The sequence below is a fragment of the Struthio camelus genome, chromosome 7 (assembly GCF_040807025.1).
Source record: "Struthio camelus isolate bStrCam1 chromosome 7, bStrCam1.hap1, whole genome shotgun sequence".
NCBI lineage: Eukaryota > Metazoa > Chordata > Aves > Struthioniformes > Struthionidae > Struthio > Struthio camelus.
In genome coordinates, this window is record NC_090948.1 from 5,490,146 (window position 1) to 5,511,616 (window position 21,471).

The following is a 21,471-nucleotide window of genomic DNA, read 5'->3' on the forward strand; positions in this document are numbered from 1 at the left end:
CTCAGCTGTCCCTGCTCTGAGGAGCCAAGGCCTGGCCCTGAGACGGCCCAGCTGCGTGATCTTGGCTCACACAGCTGAGGAAATTGCCAAGTTGTGAGAAAGATGAGAGAGGTAAAATTACAGATGGGTAGGACTGTTGATTTGGGATCATTAGTAGCTCAGGGATTCAAGAGAGAAAATTCCAAAATGGACAGGTATAAAGTCTTAAAGGAAAAAAAAAAAAAGAAAACATGGAGTCAGCAGAAAATGGCAATGGAGCAAAATCAAGGGCCTGTTTCAAGGAGCTGCAGAGGAACACACTTCTCATGACTTGACGGCTGCCTGGCCAGCAAAGACTCTTTGGGTGCCTTATCGGTGTGGTGAGTACAGTAATGTGTAGCTCATTAAACCCTGCTATCTGATGTATGTATTGGTGAATACATCATTGCCTTATACTTTGAAGCTTTACATAACCCACTTGCACAGTCTCTTTGTGCCTGGCTATAAGTGCCCAAAACAAAGTGATCTGAAAAGGGACGGTTATGAAAGGGAAGGGAGGAAGCATAGGGAGGGTTGATAATGTCATTATAACTTGGAATCATGAACTTTTAGAAACATAATTCTGTTGTGATTTCAATATAACGTCCACCTATGCTTTGGATGTCCCACATCCATTACCCAAAGACCTGGCATTCACAAAGCCATGTGGTGGCATCATCCTGCAGGAATCTTTACAAATATTTTGAAAAGTGTTGTTTGTAAATATCGTATGTCAAGAGATTAGCAAAGTTAACTTCAATAATAAGCATTCTTACCTGCCTTCTTGTACCACAGCCATTGTATGGTATACGGAACATGACGTTGTAATTGGTAATCACAGGCTTACATCTTGGGTCATTCAAGTGAATGTGCCATGCAGAGTAGCCTCTCGAACTGATATAGGCTCTCTTAATAATTGCCCGCATGTATTGAGGTAGGCAAGTAAGGGTTGCTGGAGGAGAAGTTGTTTAATGTTATTAAATTGCCTTTAAGCATAGAGTAAAATGCAGCACGTATTAAATATCGCTATGTTTTACAAATGCAAACATGGGCTTTACCGACTAACGTGGAAATAACCACTGAGCGGAGAGAAAATGAATTTCCCTTTTTCTTCAGTGGTGTAAGCATTGCCATTGAAAGTTCACGACTCTTTCCTACAACTAACACTGCAGTTACACAAATTAGTTCTGTCTGTCCCTCTTGTGGGAAGGGGGTGAGCTTGCAGCGACAACCCACCGAGCTGTTTCTTTGGTCAGCAGCCTGGCAGTCTCCAGGCAGACATTTAAAACAGATAAATGCGTTTCTTTCATAAATTGTGCAGCTGTTGGCCAGCTCATCCCCTTGATGCTGCTGAAGGCAGTCTGGCTGCCAGCGCCTTGCCCTGCTTCCAGCAGCTGCAGGGGCTTTGGTGGTGCGAGCAGTCTCTCAAGGTCCCGCTTCCCAATTTCTCTTGCAGTCAGCTACCTTCTGCCATCCTCTGCTCTCTGGAGTCATCTGCCTGTGAAGACACTTTCTCAAAGCTTGCTGTTCATGCTGGAGCGCATCTATTCTTGACTTCCCTGCGCTATCTGGCATGGCAGCATTTAAAGTTTTGTGCTTTAAGGAGTACTCCTCCAGCAACCCAAGATATGGGGCTTGCCAGAAACACCACCCAAAACTTATGGCTTCGAAAAAGTCCAGCAGCGAGCCTGCAGAGAACAATAAGGCAGGCCTACTGAGGGGGAGAGGAGAGACGCAGGTATGTCTAAAACACAAAGACATCTGAGAAAACTGCCAGACTTTCCTGACTTATATCTCTTGCCCAGCATACAGTGCACTTGTAAAGAAAAGTAATTACAAAAAGCAAAGAATGAGAAAACATTACCATGACTTGTGGATGCTGGCACTGTTTTTAGATGAGCTTTTAATGCAAGAAAATAAACAAATAATTAAGACTTGAACCATAAACATTTGTGCTGGTATGTAATCAATTAACATACATTGTAATCAACTGAATGCAGTAAGACTAGGAGATTTTATAGCAACAGTTATCAGGAATGTAGTTGTCATGTACAAAAGGCTCATTTTGAAAAAATGTGCAGGCTCTGCTCATTTTAAAAAAAATGTGCACTGAAGAGGACAAATATGATTGGCTTTAATGGGAACAAGATTTAATTATTTGTATTCATTTGTATAGGCAGATAATTTCATGCTCAGGTGCTTGCTTTGCATCCAAAGTTCAGCTTCCTGTATGTTATGTGCACAGGAATATGTGTTTTATTGACACAGCCTGAATGTCCTTTACCAACGTGTAGCTGATTGGGCCAGACATTCAAAGGAGAACTTCGTCTGCTATCTAAGCATCAGAGACACAGTATTGTTTGATTAATGAGCAGAATCTGGAATTTCATGTTTTTCAAAAAATGAATACCACTGTAGAAATTTTTATCTGTGGTTTCTTATCTAAGGCCAAATCTCACTGAAATATCAGAAAGATTCTCACTGATTAGAAAGGGCTTTGTCCTAGGGGCTATAAATACACAGACATACTACTCTGGCACTTAGGTAATTGTTTTAAAGGAATCATGATTAAAAATATGATTAGTCTTTTGGGCAGAGATGTTGCATTTTGAGCCATGTTTGTGCTATGGCTGACAGGGTGAGGCCCACGTCCAGCACAAAGAACTTCAAGGCCCATCTCTAAGGGAAGTATCAGGAGCTGGGTGCTGAACTGGCACAGGGACCAGGAACATGACATGAGTGGAAAAAGACTGAACTAGCAACCATCCTTAAGACTATGACTACAAATACTGTTTTTGCAGGTGTCTGTAATAACGTTCAAAGATGGTGTCCGTTTAAAACACCTTTTCAGTTGTAAAACATACCTGAAGATTAGGAAGAAAGAAAGACAGTGAAAGACAAAAATCAGGTCCTATATTTACAAACTAGGCATGATGGACACCTGACCCTTCTGCTCACTGCTCTCAGGCTGTAAGGATATTAACAGAGAGGCACAAAAGGGGGACAAACCCCGTGGGTCAGCTGCACATAAGCAAACGGGCTGTGCTGTAAGCTAGGGCAAATTGGCATTACTGGTCCTGAGTGTCTACCAGCCTTGGAAAGGTGAGCCTAGAAGGGTTCTCACACATTAGGAAAATCAGCTGTATCTGAAGCAGGAATCAGAACGAGCACATCTACATGGCTACCCCAGTGCTTTTCAGCATAGCCAGGACAAGACAAAGGAGATGTCTGTTGTTGTATAGTAAAAGGTACTTGCTATTTCCATGCGATTCAACTATTTTATATAAAGGACAGGAATCCTGAATCTAGGCAAGCTACTGCATAATTGCAGGCTGCTTTTTAAATAGATACTTGATAAAGAACACTTATTCCACTGTTTACGTGAAGTAACGGGTTTCTATGTGACAGGTGGAGAAGCTGGTGATTCCAAAAGAAAAAAATAAAGCAAAATGAGACACCTTTATAAAGCAGATGTTTCCATAAGCTTTATATATTAATGGAGAAAAAACAATTATATCTGGGATGTGCTGTTACAGTGAAGCCTCCGGGGGAAGAGGCGACTTGCAGGAGACTACTACCACAGGTTTACCATGCTTTCTTTGAATTTCCTATCACATTCCTGCATTACAGTCAAAATTTGCATAATCCTCTTTAAAAAGAAACAGCAGTGCAACTACAGACTCATAGCTTACAAGGCCCCTTGTTAGATTTACCAGCTTCAAAATACAAAAAAGAGAAAATGAAATAATCCGCAGTGTCCTCAACAGATGGCTGTTGAGAATGGATTGGTCAATACTCTTAACTACAGAGCAACAATTTTGATGACAACTGCTAAGTCAACAAAAAATCAGGTCATCAGATGGCAATCAAAACCAGTAAAGTGGCAACTCTAGATTTATCGATACACAATTTTCGGGAGCCCAGAGATCGCTCTGTAGATTTTCAAGCCACCAGATACGTGACTATGAGTCTTACTGCCATGGATTTCTTGCGTTATAGCTTTGTTTAGAGCTGAGATTCCCTTTAACGTTGCATTTTTTGAGTGGAGGGTGTGGCATTACCCCTTTAGAAACCATGGTTCACAAATAACAACGCCAGCACCTCCCCAGAGAGGACAGTTTTGCGTGTGCCCCCGCAGTGCAGGGCACTGCTCTGAGGAAGAGCATGCCCCTGCCTTGCAGGAGAAGGCCTCACTGCCTTCCCCAAAGAGGCACTGGTTTCAAGCAGCTTTTGCTTGCAAGAGTTTCTCTCTGCCTCTGCTTAGAGCATGCAACCCCTGCCATGAGTCAGTCAGGAATATATGTGTGAGCTGGGGATCCTGTTGTCTTTCCTGATTATATAGTACCTCTACTCATCATGGTTACTGTTGAGAGAACCAGTAGTTTACTCCCAAAATTAAACATTAAACCCATTATACTAAAATTAAAGTAATAAACACCTGATGTTTTAGCTGTAGTATCTTCTGCAGGGGCTGATCAGAGACATGAAAGAAAATAAAACTGCAATTCAATCATTGTCACAATACTGTATAAACTTGATGTATCTGAAACGTAACAGAACTGCAGGCTCCCTTTCAAATGATCATCGGCCACTACATTTGGAAGATCCTGCCACTGCAGATCCTACAACACAGGACAAGCTTTAAAAAAATCTGCCTGGAGCATGAGGAAAGTCATGCAAGGCCCCTTGCTGCCCGAAATGCGGGAGCAGCCTCAGTGGGAGGAATACGCATCCCACGTGCAGGCAGATTAGTACAGAGGCCTACGAGATTAACCCTGAAGTTGATTGCTAAATCCATGAGATTATACAAACAGTGGTGACTGGAAGCCAGTCAATACATTATCAGATTACAGTTTTGATATATAACTAAGCATGTAAACCAGGATAACACTGCATTACTTACAAGTGGTAGTGGCTGCTGGTTCAGGACTCGGAAAGACTGGTAGAGTTGAAGAAGCTGTTATTGTGAGGAAAAAAAAAAGATGAAATTAATTATTGTTTAAATCTTAGATACATTGATGACTTACAGGGAAAACAGTAAAATTGTAGCTCATCTGTGCTAGACCAAGCAGTCTTAAAATTATTTGGCTCAGGCATCATCACTGCATACCAGTAGCCTCAGCAGCTTCCAGTATCATGTGAAATCGTATGAGTAACTAGGAGACGTTGGACTGTCTGGCTGAATATAGCTAGAATATAGAGTATATGTCTAAGCATATACACCATTTTGTAATTGCCTGTGTGATGGCCTGTATCACCCACTGGAAGACCCTATTGCGAGATTATTACAGCTAATTAATATAACCAGTTATTTATCCTCAAAGTAATAAATACCTGCTGTTTCAGTTCTAGTATACTCAACAGACACTGTCACAAGAGAAAGCAAAAGCCACACTTCACTCCTTAAAGCCATAACCATGAACATAATGGAGGCCTACTGCTGTGCGCTTCTTGCGTTATAGCTTAGTTTAGAGCTGAGATTCCCTTTAACGTTGCATTTTTTGAGTGGAGGGTGTGGCATTACCCCTTTAGAAACCATGGTTCACAAATAACAACGCCAGCACCTCCCCAGAGAGGACAGTTTTGCGTGTGCCCCCGCAGTGCAGGGCGCTGCTCTGAGGAAGAGCATGCCCCTGCCTTGCAGGAGAAGGCCTCACTGCCTTCCCCAAAGAAGCACTGGTTTCAAGCAAGGATCCTGCTGTATTTGTATATATATAGTACCCGTGCTCATCACAGTTAAATAAATGACTACTTCTCCAATATTTGGTATTTCCGTTGTCATATGCTCTGTAGCCACTGTCCCAAGAGAAAGCAAAAGGCACGCTTCAGTCACTTTGGCATTTCTGAATGAGCTAAGCAAAGACTGTCAGTCCAAAGCAAAATGAACGTGGCACTGACAGGATGACCACGACTTCTGCGCCTCCAATGTTTCTCCTGAGGCTTGCCGTGTAGGTACAGTACGAATCAGAGATTCGTTGTTAATTAGGGCAGAATCAGGTTTCTCAGGAACCGTCAGCTCCAAAGGCGGCCTGGCACCAGAGAGAGGGGAGGAGAGAAGCAAGGTCGAGGAGGAGGAGGAGGACTCGCGTCCCTGAGGCTGCGGGTGTGGCACGAGCCCTCGGAGACTCTGGGCAACTGCCCGCAGCCGCGGCAGCCCGCCGGCCGAGCCGAGCGTGGTGCGTGGTGGGAATGCCGGGAGCTGCGCTCGTCCCTGGGTGTCCCCCACGGCCCGCGATGGAGGCCGCGGTGGCCGGCCGGCCTGGCCGGGGCTCTCGCCTCCCCCTGCGCGCCCGGGGCCGCGGCCGGAGACGGGAGCGGGAGCAGGCGAGCACCTGCGCAGACGACGCCGGCGTCTTCCTTGTGGCGGCAGTCGTGGGTGCCCAGCCCGTGGTGCGAGCACTGCGCCAGCGACGCCTCGTGCCCCGTGCACGCCACCTCGTCGAGGAGCACGGCGCCGGCCCCTTCCCCAAAGAAGGCGTTGGTGTGGGCCGAGATGGCGTCCCCGCAGCCCAGCTGCCTGCACACCACCTCGGCGTCCCTGAGGTCCCAGTCGTCGTCGCAGACGGTGCCCCAGCTGCCGTTGTGGAAGAGCTCGAGGCGCCCCGAGCAGGCGTCGCGGCCGTCCGCCAGGCGCAGGGACATGTCTGGGGGAAGGAGAGGGAGGCGCGGGGTCAGGCGGCGGCCTCGGAGCCGGCCTTGCCGGGGGCGCTCCTCCAGTACCTGGTGTTGCCGTTGGCGTGTGCTCCATGGCCCCTGTCGCAAGAGAAAGGAAAAGGCACGCTTCAGAGATTGGGGCGTTGTGCGGAAGCTAAGCAAAGACTGTCAGAGCAAAGCAAAATGAACGTGAAGGAGCAATGAGGCTCCCGCTCCAGTTAGAGCTTGATGAACGTGCTCTTTAGTTAGCGCGGCTTGCAGTAGCCCATCTGTTGGCTTTTGTGTAAGGCCAGCGGTGGCATTTTGCCTGCCCTTGAGGGTGGAGGGCGATCGCACGTACGAGCGAGTGCCTCTGCACCCAGGCAAAAACGGGGCATCTTGCATTGGGGGACGCCAGCGCCCCCAAATCAGCCCCGTGGGAGCGGTGTCAGGAGCTGGGCTGCCCGTCCCCCTGAGCGCCTTGAACGTGTGGGGGCTGCTGGTGTGGGAAGGGGCCTTGTGCTCGTGCGAGAGGGCAGAATTGAGCTCCGCGCCGCGCAGGGCAGAGCGAACGCGCAGTCCTCCCTGGGAGCAGATCTATTCGACCAAGCCCAAGGTAAATGCACGGCCAGTGAAGCGCTAAATACCTGTTGTTTGAGGTGTGGTCAGCTGCAGGGGGACTGTTGGGAGAGAAAAGAGAAACTGTCAAAAAGACGGTGTAAACGCGATCAACGCTTTCAGTTAGGAGGCAGGAGAAGCAGGAGGGCAGTCAGGGCTCTCGCCAGAGGGTGACTCCGGGGATGTTTGCCGAAGCCTTGGAGAAGGCTGCAGGTTGGTGTTTCTGCTGAGCGACTGTGCCGTCTTCACTGCCGGCGTGTGGGAGGAGCGCGTGTGGCGGCGCCAGGGGCCAAGAAGCGAGTCCCATGGGCCCAGCTAGCGTTGCAGCCCTGACTGCGCAGCCAGGCTGGACGCAGCCTCAACTGCTGCTGGCAGTGAAGAAGCTCCAGTGCTGCAAGACCTGTCAGGGCGAACAGGAGCCTGGGAGACGAACCAAGGCGAGCTGCTTTTCAGTTAGAGAAGTGACGTGGTGGTGGAGCGGGCTGGCTGGTTAGTTAGGAAAGAAAGGTTTGGCTCTGTAAACCATGAAGCAGTTGAGGCGAGTGTGGCTGGTGCCGCGACCCACCCCCTTGGCCCACGGGCGGGGAAATGGTTTGGGGTGTGCAAGCTGCAGTGTCAGCTCCAAAGGCGGCCTGGCACCAGAGAGAGGGGAGGAGAGAAGCAAGGTCGAGGAGGAGGAGGACTCGCGTCCCTGAGGCTGCGGGTGTGGCACGAGCCCTCGGAGACTCTGGGCAACTGCCCGCAGCCGCGGCAGCCCGCCGGCCGAGCCGAGCGTGGTGCGTGGTGGGAATGCCGGGAGCTGCGCTCGTCCCTGGGTGTCCCCCACGGCCCGCGATGGAGGCCGCGGTGGCCGGCCGGCCGGCCTGGCCGGGGCTCTCGCCTCCCCCTGCGCGCCCGGGGCCGCGGCCGGAGACGGGAGCGGGAGCAGGCGAGCACCTGCGCAGACGACGCCGGCGTCTTCCTTGTGGCGGCAGTCGTGGGTGCCCAGCCCGCGGTGCGAGCACTGCGCCAGCGACGCCTCGTGCCCCGTGCACGCCACCTCGTCGAGGAGCACGGCGCCGGCCCCTTCCCCAAAGAAGGCGTTGGTGTGGGCCGAGATGGCGTCCCCGCAGCCCAGCTGCCTGCACACCACCTCGGCGTCCCTGAGGTCCCAGTCGTCGTCGCAGACGGTGCCCCAGCTGCCGTTGTGGAAGAGCTCGAGGCGCCCCGAGCAGGCGTCGCGGCCGTCCGCCAGGCGCAGGGACATGTCTGGGGGAAGGAGAGGGAGGCGCGGGGTCAGGCGGCGGCCTCGGAGCCGGCCTTGCCGGGGGCGCTCCTCCAGTACCTGGTGTTGCCGTTGGCGTGTGCTCCGTGGCCCCTGTCGCAAGAGAAAGGAAAAGGCACGCTTCAGAGATTGGGGCGTTGTGCGGAAGCTAAGCAAAGACTGTCAGAGCAAAGCAAAATGAACGTGAAGGAGCAATGAGGCTCCCGCTCCAGTTAGAGCTTGATGAACGTGCTCTTTAGTTAGCGCGGCTTGCAGTAGCCCATCTGTTGGCTTTTGTGTAAGGCCAGCGGTGGCATTTTGCCTGCCCTTGAGGGTGGAGGGCGATCGCACGTACGAGCGAGTGCCTCTGCACCCAGGCAAAAACGGGGCATCTTGCATTGGGGGACGCCAGCGCCCCCAAATCAGCCCCGTGGGAGCGGCGTCAGGAGCTGGGCTGCCCGTCCCCCTGAGCGCCTTGAACGTGTGGGGGCTGCTGGTGTGGGAAGGGGCCTTGTGCTCGTGCGAGAGGGCAGAATTGAGCTCCGCGCCGCGCAGGGCAGAGCGAACGCGCAGTCCTCCCTGGGAGCAGATCTATTCGACCAAGCCCAAGGTAAATGCACGGCCAAGCCCGAGGTAAATGCACGGCCAGTGAAGCGCTAAATACCTGTTGTTTGAGGTGTGGTCAGCTGCAGGGGGACTGTTGGGAGAGAAAAGAGAAACTGTCAAAAAGACGGTGTAAACGCGATCAACGCTTTCAGTTAGGAGGCAGGAGAAGCAGGAGGGCAGTCAGGGCTCTCGCCAGAGGGTGACTCCGGGGATGTTTGCCGAAGCCTTGGAGAAGGCTGCAGGTTGGTGTTTCTGCTGAGCGACTGTGCCGTCTTCACTGCCGGCGTGTGGGAGGAGCGCGTGTGGCGGCGCCAGGGGCCAAGAAGCGAGTCCCATGGGCCCAGCTAGCGTTGCAGCCCTGACTGCGCAGCCAGGCTGGACGCAGCCTCAACTGCTGCTGGCAGTGAAGAAGCTCCAGTGCTGCAAGACCTGTCAGGGCGAACAGGAGCCTGGGAGACGAACCAAGGCGAGCTGCTTTTCAGTTAGAGAAGTGACGTGGTGGTGGAGCGGGCTGGCTGGTTAGTTAGGAAAGAAAGGTTTGGCTCTGTAAACCATGAAGCAGTTGAGGCGAGTGTGGCTGGTGCCGCGACCCACCCCCTTGGCCCACGGGCGGGGAAATGGTTTGGGGTGTGCAAGCTGCAGTGTCAGCTCCAAAGGCGGCCTGGCACCAGAGAGAGGGGAGGAGAGAAGCAAGGTCGAGGAGGAGGAGGACTCGCGTCCCTGAGGCTGCGGGTGTGGCACGAGCCCTCGGAGACTCTGGGCAACTGCCCGCAGCCGCGGCAGCCCGCCGGCCGAGCCGAGCGTGGTGCGTGGTGGGAATGCCGGGAGCTGCGCTCGTCCCTGGGTGTCCCCCACGGCCCGCGGTGGAGGCCGCGGTGGCCGGCCGGCCTGGCCGGGGCTCTCGCCTCCCCCTGCGCGCCCGGGGCCGCGGCCGGAGACGGGAGCGGGAGCAGGCGAGCACCTGCGCAGACGACGCCGGCGTCTTCCTTGTGGCGGCAGTCGTGGGTGCCCAGCCCGCGGTGCGAGCACTGCGCCAGCGACGCCTCGTGCCCCGTGCACGCCACCTCGTCGAGGAGCACGGCGCCGGCCCCTTCCCCAAAGAAGGCGTTGGTGTGGGCCGAGATGGCGTCCCCGCAGCCCAGCTGCCTGCACACCACCTCGGCGTCCCTGAGATCCCAGTCGTCGTCGCAGACGGTGCCCCAGCTGCCGTTGTGGAAGAGCTCGAGGCGCCCCGAGCAGGCGTCGCGGCCGTCCGCCAGGCGCAGGGACATGTCTGGGGGAAGGAGAGGGAGGCGCGGGGTCAGGCGGCGGCCTCGGAGCCGGCCTTGCCGGGGGCGCTCCTCCAGTACCTGGTGTTGCCGTTGGCGTGTGCTCCGTGGCCCCTGTCGCAAGAGAAAGGAAAAGGCACGCTTCAGAGATTGGGGCGTTGTGCGGAAGCTAAGCAAAGACTGTCAGAGCAAAGCAAAATGAACGTGAAGGAGCAATGAGGCTCCCGCTCCAGTTAGAGCTTGATGAACGTGCTCTTTAGTTAGCGCGGCTTGCAGTAGCCCATCTGTTGGCTTTTGTGTAAGGCCAGCGGTGGCATTTTGCCTGCCCTTGAGGGTGGAGGGCGATCGCACGTACGAGCGAGTGCCTCTGCACCCAGGCAAAAACGGGGCATCTTGCATTGGGGGACGCCAGCGCCCCCAAATCAGCCCCGTGGGAGCGGCGTCAGGAGCTGGGCTGCCCGTCCCCCTGAGCGCCTTGAACGTGTGGGGGCTGCTGGTGTGGGAAGGGGCCTTTTGCTCGTGCGAGAGGGCAGAATTGAGCTCCGCGCCGCGCAGGGCAGAGCGAACGCGCAGTCCTCCCTGGGAGCAGATCTATTCGACCAAGCCCAAGGTAAATGCACGGCCAAGCCCGAGGTAAATGCACGGCCAGTGAAGCGCTAAATACCTGTTGTTTGAGGTGTGGTCAGCTGCAGGGGGACTGTTGGGAGAGAAAAGAGAAACTGTCAAAAAGACGGTGTAAACGCGATCAACGCTTTCAGTTAGGAGGCAGGAGAAGCAGGAGGGCAGTCAGGGCTCTCGCCAGAGGGTGACTCCGGGGATGTTTGCCGAAGCCTTGGAGAAGGCTGCAGGTTGGTGTTTCTGCTGAGCGACTGTGCCGTCTTCACTGCCGGCGTGTGGGAGGAGCGCGTGTGGCGGCGCCAGGGGCCAAGAAGCGAGTCCCATGGGCCCAGCTAGCGTTGCAGCCCTGACTGCGCAGCCAGGCTGGACGCAGCCTCAACTGCTGCTGGCAGTGAAGAAGCTCCAGTGCTGCAAGACCTGTCAGGGCGAACAGGAGCCTGGGAGATGAACCAAGGCGAGCTGCTTTTCAGTTAGAGAAGTGACGTGGTGGTGGAGCGGGCTGGCTGGTTAGTTAGGAAAGAAAGGTTTGGCTCTGTAAACCATGAAGCAGTTGAGGCGAGTGTGGCTGGTGCCGCGACCCACCCCCTTGGCCCACGGGCGGGGAAATGGTTTGGGGTGTGCAAGCTGCAGTGTCAGCTCCAAAGGCGGCCTGGCACCAGAGAGAGGGGAGGAGAGAAGCAAGGTCGAGGAGGAGGAGGAGGACTCGCGTCCCTGAGGCTGCGGGTGTGGCACAAGCCCTCGGAGACTCTGGGCAACTGCCCGCAGCCGCGGCAGCCCGCCGGCCGAGCCGAGCGTGGTGCGTGGTGGGAATGCCGGGAGCTGCGCTCGTCCCTGGGTGTCCCCCACGGCCCGCGGTGGAGGCCGCGGTGGCCGGCCGGCCTGGCCGGGGCTCTCGCCTCCCCCTGCGCGCCCGGGGCCGCGGCCGGAGACGGGAGCGGGAGCAGGCGAGCACCTGCGCAGACGACGCCGGCGTCTTCCTTGTGGCGGCAGTCGTGGGTGCCCAGCCCGCGGTGCGAGCACTGCGCCAGCGACGCCTCGTGCCCCGTGCACGCCACCTCGTCGAGGAGCACGGCGCCGGCCCCTTCCCCAAAGAAGGCGTTGGTGTGGGCCGAGATGGCGTCCCCGCAGCCCAGCTGCCTGCACACCACCTCGGCGTCCCTGAGATCCCAGTCGTCGTCGCAGACGGTGCCCCAGCTGCCGTTGTGGAAGAGCTCGAGGCGCCCCGAGCAGGCGTCGCGGCCGTCCGCCAGGCGCAGGGACATGTCTGGGGGAAGGAGAGGGAGGCGCGGGGTCAGGCGGCGGCCTCGGAGCCGGCCTTGCCGGGGGCGCTCCTCCAGTACCTGGTGTTGCCGTTGGCGTGTGCTCCGTGGCCCCTGTCGCAAGAGAAAGGAAAAGGCACGCTTCAGAGATTGGGGCGTTGTGCGGAAGCTAAGCAAAGACTGTCAGAGCAAAGCAAAATGAACGTGAAGGAGCAATGAGGCTCCCGCTCCAGTTAGAGCTTGATGAACGTGCTCTTTAGTTAGCGCGGCTTGCAGTAGCCCATCTGTTGGCTTTTGTGTAAGGCCAGCGGTGGCATTTTGCCTGCCCTTGAGGGTGGAGGGCGATCGCACGTACGAGCGAGTGCCTCTGCACCCAGGCAAAAACGGGGCATCTTGCATTGGGGGACGCCAGCGCCCCCAAATCAGCCCCGTGGGAGCGGCGTCAGGAGCTGGGCTGCCCGTCCCCCTGAGCGCCTTGAACGTGTGGGGGCTGCTGGTGTGGGAAGGGGCCTTGTGCTCGTGCGAGAGGGCAGAATTGAGCTCCGCGCCGCGCAGGGCAGAGCGAACGCGCAGTCCTCCCTGGGAGCAGATCTATTCGACCAAGCCCAAGGTAAATGCACGGCCAAGCCCGAGGTAAATGCACGGCCAGTGAAGCGCTAAATACCTGTTGTTTGAGGTGTGGTCAGCTGCAGGGGGACTGTTGGGAGAGAAAAGAGAAACTGTCAAAAAGACGGTGTAAACGCGATCAACGCTTTCAGTTAGGAGGCAGGAGAAGCAGGAGGGCAGTCAGGGCTCTCGCCAGAGGGTGACTCCGGGGATGTTTGCCGAAGCCTTGGAGAAGGCTGCAGGTTGGTGTTTCTGCTGAGCGACTGTGCCGTCTTCACTGCCGGCGTGTGGGAGGAGCGCGTGTGGCGGCGCCAGGGGCCAAGAAGCGAGTCCCATGGGCCCAGCTAGCGTTGCAGCCCTGACTGCGCAGCCAGGCTGGACGCAGCCTCAACTGCTGCTGGCAGTGAAGAAGCTCCAGTGCTGCAAGACCTGTCAGGGCGAACAGGAGCCTGGGAGACGAACCAAGGCGAGCTGCTTTTCAGTTAGAGAAGTGACGTGGTGGTGGAGCGGGCTGGCTGGTTAGTTAGGAAAGAAAGGTTTGGCTCTGTAAACCATGAAGCAGTTGAGGCGAGTGTGGCTGGTGCCGCGACCCACCCCCTTGGCCCACGGGCGGGGAAATGGTTTGGGGTGTGCAAGCTGCAGTGTCAGCTCCAAAGGCGGCCTGGCACCAGAGAGAGGGGAGGAGAGAAGCAAGGTCGAGGAGGAGGAGGACTCGCGTCCCTGAGGCTGCGGGTGTGGCACGAGCCCTCGGAGACTCTGGGCAACTGCCCGCAGCCGCGGCAGCCCGCCGGCCGAGCCGAGCGTGGTGCGTGGTGGGAATGCCGGGAGCTGCGCTCGTCCCTGGGTGTCCCCCACGGCCCGCGGTGGAGGCCGCGGTGGCCGGCCGGCCTGGCCGGGGCTCTCGCCTCCCCCTGCGCGCCCGGGGCCGCGGCCGGAGACGGGAGCGGGAGCAGGCGAGCACCTGCGCAGACGACGCCGGCGTCTTCCTTGTGGCGGCAGTCGTGGGTGCCCAGCCCGCGGTGCGAGCACTGCGCCAGCGACGCCTCGTGCCCCGTGCACGCCACCTCGTCGAGGAGCACGGCGCCGGCCCCTTCCCCAAAGAAGGCGTTGGTGTGGGCCGAGATGGCGTCCCCGCAGCCCAGCTGCCTGCACACCACCTCGGCGTCCCTGAGATCCCAGTCGTCGTCGCAGACGGTGCCCCAGCTGCCGTTGTGGAAGAGCTCGAGGCGCCCCGAGCAGGCGTCGCGGCCGTCCGCCAGGCGCAGGGACATGTCTGGGGGAAGGAGAGGGAGGCGCGGGGTCAGGCGGCGGCCTCGGAGCCGGCCTTGCCGGGGGCGCTCCTCCAGTACCTGGTGTTGCCGTTGGCGTGTGCTCCGTGGCCCCTGTCGCAAGAGAAAGGAAAAGGCACGCTTCAGAGATTGGGGCGTTGTGCGGAAGCTAAGCAAAGACTGTCAGAGCAAAGCAAAATGAACGTGAAGGAGCAATGAGGCTCCCGCTCCAGTTAGAGCTTGATGAACGTGCTCTTTAGTTAGCGCGGCTTGCAGTAGCCCATCTGTTGGCTTTTGTGTAAGGCCAGCGGTGGCATTTTGCCTGCCCTTGAGGGTGGAGGGCGATCGCACGTACGAGCGAGTGCCTCTGCACCCAGGCAAAAACGGGGCATCTTGCATTGGGGGACGCCAGCGCCCCCAAATCAGCCCCGTGGGAGCGGCGTCAGGAGCTGGGCTGCCCGTCCCCCTGAGCGCCTTGAACGTGTGGGGGCTGCTGGTGTGGGAAGGGGCCTTTTGCTCGTGCGAGAGGGCAGAATTGAGCTCCGCGCCGCGCAGGGCAGAGCGAACGCGCAGTCCTCCCTGGGAGCAGATCTATTCGACCAAGCCCAAGGTAAATGCACGGCCAAGCCCGAGGTAAATGCACGGCCAGTGAAGCGCTAAATACCTGTTGTTTGAGGTGTGGTCAGCTGCAGGGGGACTGTTGGGAGAGAAAAGAGAAACTGTCAAAAAGACGGTGTAAACGCGATCAACGCTTTCAGTTAGGAGGCAGGAGAAGCAGGAGGGCAGTCAGGGCTCTCGCCAGAGGGTGACTCCGGGGATGTTTGCCGAAGCCTTGGAGAAGGCTGCAGGTTGGTGTTTCTGCTGAGCGACTGTGCCGTCTTCACTGCCGGCGTGTGGGAGGAGCGCGTGTGGCGGCGCCAGGGGCCAAGAAGCGAGTCCCATGGGCCCAGCTAGCGTTGCAGCCCTGACTGCGCAGCCAGGCTGGACGCAGCCTCAACTGCTGCTGGCAGTGAAGAAGCTCCAGTGCTGCAAGACCTGTCAGGGCGAACAGGAGCCTGGGAGACGAACCAAGGCGAGCTGCTTTTCAGTTAGAGAAGTGACGTGGTGGTGGAGCGGGCTGGCTGGTTAGTTAGGAAAGAAAGGTTTGGCTCTGTAAACCATGAAGCAGTTGAGGCGAGTGTGGCTGGTGCCGCGACCCACCCCCTTGGCCCACGGGCGGGGAAATGGTTTGGGGTGTGCAAGCTGCAGTGTCAGCTCCAAAGGCGGCCTGGCACCAGAGAGAGGGGAGGAGAGAAGCAAGGTCGAGGAGGAGGAGGAGGACTCGCGTCCCTGAGGCTGCGGGTGTGGCACAAGCCCTCGGAGACTCTGGGCAACTGCCCGCAGCCGCGGCAGCCCGCCGGCCGAGCCGAGCGTGGTGCGTGGTGGGAATGCCGGGAGCTGCGCTCGTCCCTGGGTGTCCCCCACGGCCCGCGATGGAGGCCGCGGTGGCCGGCCGGCCGGCCTGGCCGGGGCTCTCGCCTCCCCCTGCGCGCCCGGGGCCGCGGCCGGAGACGGGAGCGGGAGCAGGCGAGCACCTGCGCAGACGACGCCGGCGTCTTCCTTGTGGCGGCAGTCGTGGGTGCCCAGCCCGCGGTGCGAGCACTGCGCCAGCGACGCCTCGTGCCCCGTGCACGCCACCTCGTCGAGGAGCACGGCGCCGGCCCCTTCCCCAAAGAAGGCGTTGGTGTGGGCCGAGATGGCGTCCCCGCAGCCCAGCTGCCTGCACACCACCTCGGCGTCCCTGAGGTCCCAGTCGTCGTCGCAGACGGTGCCCCAGCTGCCGTTGTGGAAGAGCTCGAGGCGCCCCGAGCAGGCGTCGCGGCCGTCCGCCAGGCGCAGGGACATGTCTGGGGGAAGGAGAGGGAGGCGCGGGGTCAGGCGGCGGCCTCGGAGCCGGCCTTGCCGGGGGCGCTCCTCCAGTACCTGGTGTTGCCGTTGGCGTGTGCTCCGTGGCCCCTGTCGCAAGAGAAAGGAAAAGGCACGCTTCAGAGATTGGGGCGTTGTGCGGAAGCTAAGCAAAGACTGTCAGAGCAAAGCAAAATGAACGTGAAGGAGCAATGAGGCCCCCGCTCCAGTTAGAGCTTGATGAACTTTCCACCAGCTGCAGGGACATGTCTTGGGCAGGGAGAGGGATTTGCAGAGTCATGTGTTGGGCTTGGGAATTGCCTTGCCATGGGTACTCCTCAAATGGTAAAAACAGCGTTGCGCGGAGAGTGGCTGAAGCACAAATTTTCTCTGATGGGGACCAGCCTTGCGGTGCCTGCTCACCAACTGTCCCAAGGGAGCTGTGCTTGACTGGTCCCTGCTGTCTCATCTCTCCCCTGGTGCTGTATACACCTCGGAGGACAGGATAATCTTTCCTGTTTCAGGCTGTAACAGATCTGCACCATGCAGATGTAACCTCCCGTAATGACACTGTTCCGAAACAGCAAAACCCTGAGATAAGCCATGAGTATCTCAGAAGCTCATCTTTAGTGCTCATCTCTGGGTAGGGAGAACTCACCTGCTGGAGTGGGCTCTGCTATGGCCAGAGGAGTTACTGTTTCTGGAAGAGGATAAGAAACAGAAAAGTGAATAGTGCTACAATGGTGCTAGTACCAAAAAAGTTGTGTAGGGTTCTTCAGTTACTGGGTTAAATAAATGGACGCGATGGTTACTGAGCAGTAGTGGCAGTATCATGACCAAAAGGGAGCAGGTTGCTAAGCCTTTTTCAAATGTCAGCACCCAGGCCCTGCAATGGCTAATGGTGGCATTCACCCTACAGGTGCAGTCTCCAGTTATTGTGGCTGTGAGACATCTCTAGCAAGAGACACATGTGTTGTGGCTCACCAAGTCATATGTTTTACACCAGTGGAGGTATTTTTTTAAAGCCTGACTCTTTGTTGCCCCATAATAAATAGCACAAACTGGCAATCATTTCTTTTGAAGGGAATTTGCAGTAAATTCCTCGTTTTCTGTTCCTCCCCATTCCTCTCTCTTCCTCCTAATGCCAAGCTATTTTCCCCAAGCCCGCATTGCTCTTTCTAGGCTCTCTAATTGCACATAACATCTATGTTCCCAGTCAGAATACAGAATTGCTAGAAAACTGGAAATTCAGTTGGAAGAATCTTAAAGAAAGTTACTAAAAATAATTTCCTACTAAATACAAGGAAAGGAAATTTGATTTACTATTAGTTGTAGCTCATATTTTATGGGGATATCACTGCTAGTACAATATGAAATTGCGATTCAAACAGTAATTTATAGATCTGCATCTGCATTTGTGGCAGACCGTTCCCCAGCTGCCATTGCAACAGGCTCTAACACGACGTCAGCACCTGCTCTCGCTGTCCACGAGTCGCAGGGGCAGGCCTGCAATTCACGGCAAGAGCTCGCGTCCATACATCATAGTTATTTACCTGGAGACACTGCCAAAATCCTTTCTTCAGGCCAATTGCCACTACAATGAATACTGGAGCAGGTAGCCTCCAATGTAGCCGACTATAACAAAGCACCTTCCCCTGAATTTCAGTGTTGTTTTAGGATAGATGTTATAAAAGCTTGGACCTGCCTTTCTGTAAGTTGAGAATACATGCTATGGCATATACAATGGGCACAAATATAGTCTTTTTCCACAATGTGCTGACCTCTGTGGAAAACGATTCTCATTAATATGGATAGTTGTGCCCCCCATCCCAAATGTGTGCATTGGAGGGAAGGATTTCTACTGCTTTTTACCATCATTATCTGTATTGCAGTGCTATCTAAAGGATGAACACAAATACCCAGAGTCCACCTCTTCCTGCAGTACCTTACCGCTGAAGGGGTATGTTTATTTCTTGTTTAAATAATGGCTGATCCACTTCTTGTCCCTTCCTTGCTTACACTCTGGCATAGCAGATGGCTGCCACAGCATCGTTTCCCCAGAACAGTAGCACGGATATTTCTACAGATCGGGCTTATTTCTGCAGACTGGGTACTTATGGAATGTTCCATACATTTATCTCACTTTCAGAAGGAAAAGCCTGTAGAGATCTGAAGATCCAAATTAGTTTTATGAGTCTGGAGTATATTTTTCTTTCAGAAAAAGAAATCACGGACATAGCTGACAACATAATTCAGTTGTTGCCACCATTAAACTATATCAAGGACACATGCCTGTGTTACTCCTCGGTAGGTCTGTGATTACAATATTTTCATTTTGGGGCATTTGGCAGCCGTCTGAAGCCAGCTAATGCACATTCATTCAGAAGGAGGGCAACGTTTCCTAGCGATCTCTTTCCCTTTAATTCCTTTTTGCTGATCATGATCAACGCTCTTTCCATCTGAGTGCAATGCTTACCATGTGGTTCTGCAGAAGTTGGCTGTAAAGAAATGTCAGCAGCAGTGTGCTTGGCTCATTTCCCAAGATCAAGGTCTAAACTACTACAAGACTACCAAATACGATTTCAGAGAGAAAAAAATGTCACTGACCAAAGATAACTAATTAACCTGTTGATCCAGGGGTTGTGTAGTCACCAGAGATGGTGAAAGGTGTTAAATAAAAAGAAGTTCAGTCATAGGACTTTAGCTATCTAAATTCAGGTGGGAATAGTGGGAAAGAAGCAGATGAAAAATTCTGTAGGTGGATCCAGATCTTCGCTTAAACTAAACACAGGAATAAATTTGTTGTGATTCAGCTGATGTTAAAAAAGGCTAGATTCAGAGGGAGGCATCCTCCCTGTTAAACTTACTAAAAGCATTTCATCAATCTGAAATATGAACATAAGTCTGAGAATGTTTTAGACATTTTTTCAGAAAATAAAGGACTGATTAAATAGCAGTCCTGAGGATCTTTAATGCATTCTTCTGGGAGTGTCTACAGGCAGCTGAAAGGCAACATTCTACGTTCAGCAAATGAATAAAAGAAAACAATAGATGTTTTGTGTCTCTGCAAAGTTGGGGCTTTGTGTCTTAGTTAAGTGCAGAATATAATCAAAGAAATTATAGAGCACTTGTTTTTCCTGAGCCTTTAACCCAAAGAGTTGTTTACCTTCAGTTTGTACGAGTCAAAGTAATGAAATTATTTATGACAGGTATAGAAAAGCCTTTTTTTTCTTTAACTGTTGAACAGCATCCCTGTCACACAGTATGCATATGTAAGATAAAATTAAGCATTTACTTAAATATTTTGATGAGTAGATGTAGACAAAGCATTGATTAATAGTTATAAACATGTAAGTACCTATTAATGAGGACATCTTTAGGAAACCATATGTATTAGGTTTCTCAAGCCAGCCTAGTAAACTGGTTATGCAGTTAAAAAAAAAATTCGCATTCAAATTCTGAAAGCCAAGAAAGTAAAAATAATCTTGAGGGACCAGGTTCATTTCCCATTTTCACTGATGTGGGCTAAAAAAGTGTGAACTCCTTTTCATTTGGTTGGAATTGATCCCAGTCTGAACAAGCAAAGCAGGCAGCAAAATCTGGTCAAACTGTATAAAATATTCTTTTTTCTTTTAAGGTATGAAAGTTTTCATTAAAAAGTAAGGCAGTAAAAAGGTAGGAAGACACTGCCTTAAGTTTCTTCTTCACAGTGCTGAAGATTTATGAGTTAGTTTCTAGGGCAGTTAGAAATTAGGGTGACTAGATCCTAGACCTTGAATGTGAAAATATTGTTCAAAATAAGGTTAATGGGTGGCACAGTAAACAAATTTAAGCACATTTGTACTACATTTTCTAATGCTGCTACCACTGGTATTGAGTCACAGCTCTGAACTTCCAGCAGCATAGATAAGGCAATAGAAGAAAAGTAGCTTTAGAAAAGAAATTTCCGGTTGCCTTGGTAATTGTTTATCATATTATGCAGCATCTTGGATTAACAGATGGCATGGGTGTTAAATAGCCAACCACGGTTACCATACTGTAATGAGAGCCTCAGCCTTTACCACTGAAACTTTGGAACAGTACAGATAGAGTGACAGAAGGAAACACAAGATTTGCACACTCTCGGGAGGACAAGATGAGAATTCAAAATGACTTTCATAAACTGAATAAATGTCAAAAATCAGCAAGTTGAAATTCAATAAAGACAGGTGCAATGGACTGCTCTTAGGAAGGAGAGAACCAATTCACAAATGCAAAATCATCCTTTTAGCTGGCACAGAAGGACAGTGCAAAAACTGGAAGTCAGTAATGTTGGTGCTGTGGTGAGCCAGCCCAGTCTCGGTCTTGCTCTCACAGAGGTATGCATGGGAGCTAGTTATTCTCCTTGGCACAAATGAGACCTCGGCTGCTCAGTCAGTGACTGTACATTTAAGAAGACAAGAGAGGATGGGGAGAGCTTGGATAAATGAATCAAGAAATATGATAGGCTTGAAAATTATGCGCTGTGAGGAACAGTTTAAAGAGTTGAATTTAGTTTATACGGGAAGTATCTTTCACTGTTCTGAAGAGGACTGTGAAGAGGATCAGTTCCTCCGCTCCCTGGAGTCCGCGTCCACCCGTTTCAGCTGCTGCTACTTCTTGTATTGCGAGAAAGAGCGAACAACTGTTTCTGTTCACTCCTTCACCCCTCGCAGGTGAAGCGGGACAGGCGGGTTAGTGGTAATGCAGGGTAGAGACATTTTTGCTCCTAAACGACTCAAGGCATCGAGCGTGTATCTGACTGCTCCCTACCTTTGCTCAGCGCGGGGAGCGGATCTGGAGTCGTTAGTGGCTCGCTCCCCTCTGTGGCAGGGGCAGATGTGATCGAGTAATCCGTTTCTGTGGTAAAATAATCTGCTACAGCTGCGAGCAAAAAAGCAATAGGAACAATGAACAGTGAATGACTAAACATGAATATGAACAAGAATTAAAGAGGAGATTAAAATGATTAGATTTGACATTTTGGTGGAACAGTGAGAAGCAAGTTTCATTTCAGAGAACAAATGTGGAATTGTCACTTGTAAATTCATCTCAGTCCCTGTCACCACATAATAGTACAAAATACCATGATAAATAAATAGTTAAAGCTCGGATTTGTAAGCATGTTAGCTACTTGACTTGAATATTGAACTGAAGCAGTGGCTTTTTACCTATCTTTACATTAATCATATTTCTGTCAGATAATGTTTCGTCATGACTGTTCTTACTCTGAGCAGCTGTGGAAGGGCTTTCTGGAGCTGATGTACCACCATCTCCGGCAAGTGGGGTGGGTGAAAGCGGTGGTCCTGCGGTATTTCCAGAGGCTGTGAGAAGATGGAAGAAATAAGGAAATGGGAGGGAGAGAAAGTGAGCAGGTGAACAACTGAACTCAGGTCTTGATGAATTTAACTGGCTTCAGGCTTTTGGGAAAA

The 21,471-nt window shown here is 53.3% G+C and overlaps 1 protein-coding gene across 1 annotated transcript in view; it reads right to left on the bottom strand.

Annotated features, from left to right (window-relative positions):
• Window positions 1–21,471, bottom strand: part of DMBT1 (deleted in malignant brain tumors 1) — a 76,780-nt gene that overhangs the window by 2,932 nt on the left and 52,377 nt on the right. Inside the window, 12 exon segments of the mRNA XM_068951155.1 lie at window positions 795–970; window positions 1,883–1,918; window positions 4,922–4,975; window positions 8,206–8,517; window positions 8,594–8,626; window positions 9,177–9,209; window positions 10,080–10,391; window positions 11,957–12,268; window positions 12,345–12,377; window positions 12,928–12,960; window positions 13,831–14,142; window positions 15,712–16,023. Of these exon segments, the coding sequence (XP_068807256.1) occupies window positions 795–970; window positions 1,883–1,918; window positions 4,922–4,975; window positions 8,206–8,517; window positions 8,594–8,626; window positions 9,177–9,209; window positions 10,080–10,391; window positions 11,957–12,268; window positions 12,345–12,377; window positions 12,928–12,960; window positions 13,831–14,142; window positions 15,712–16,023 (1,958 nt within the window).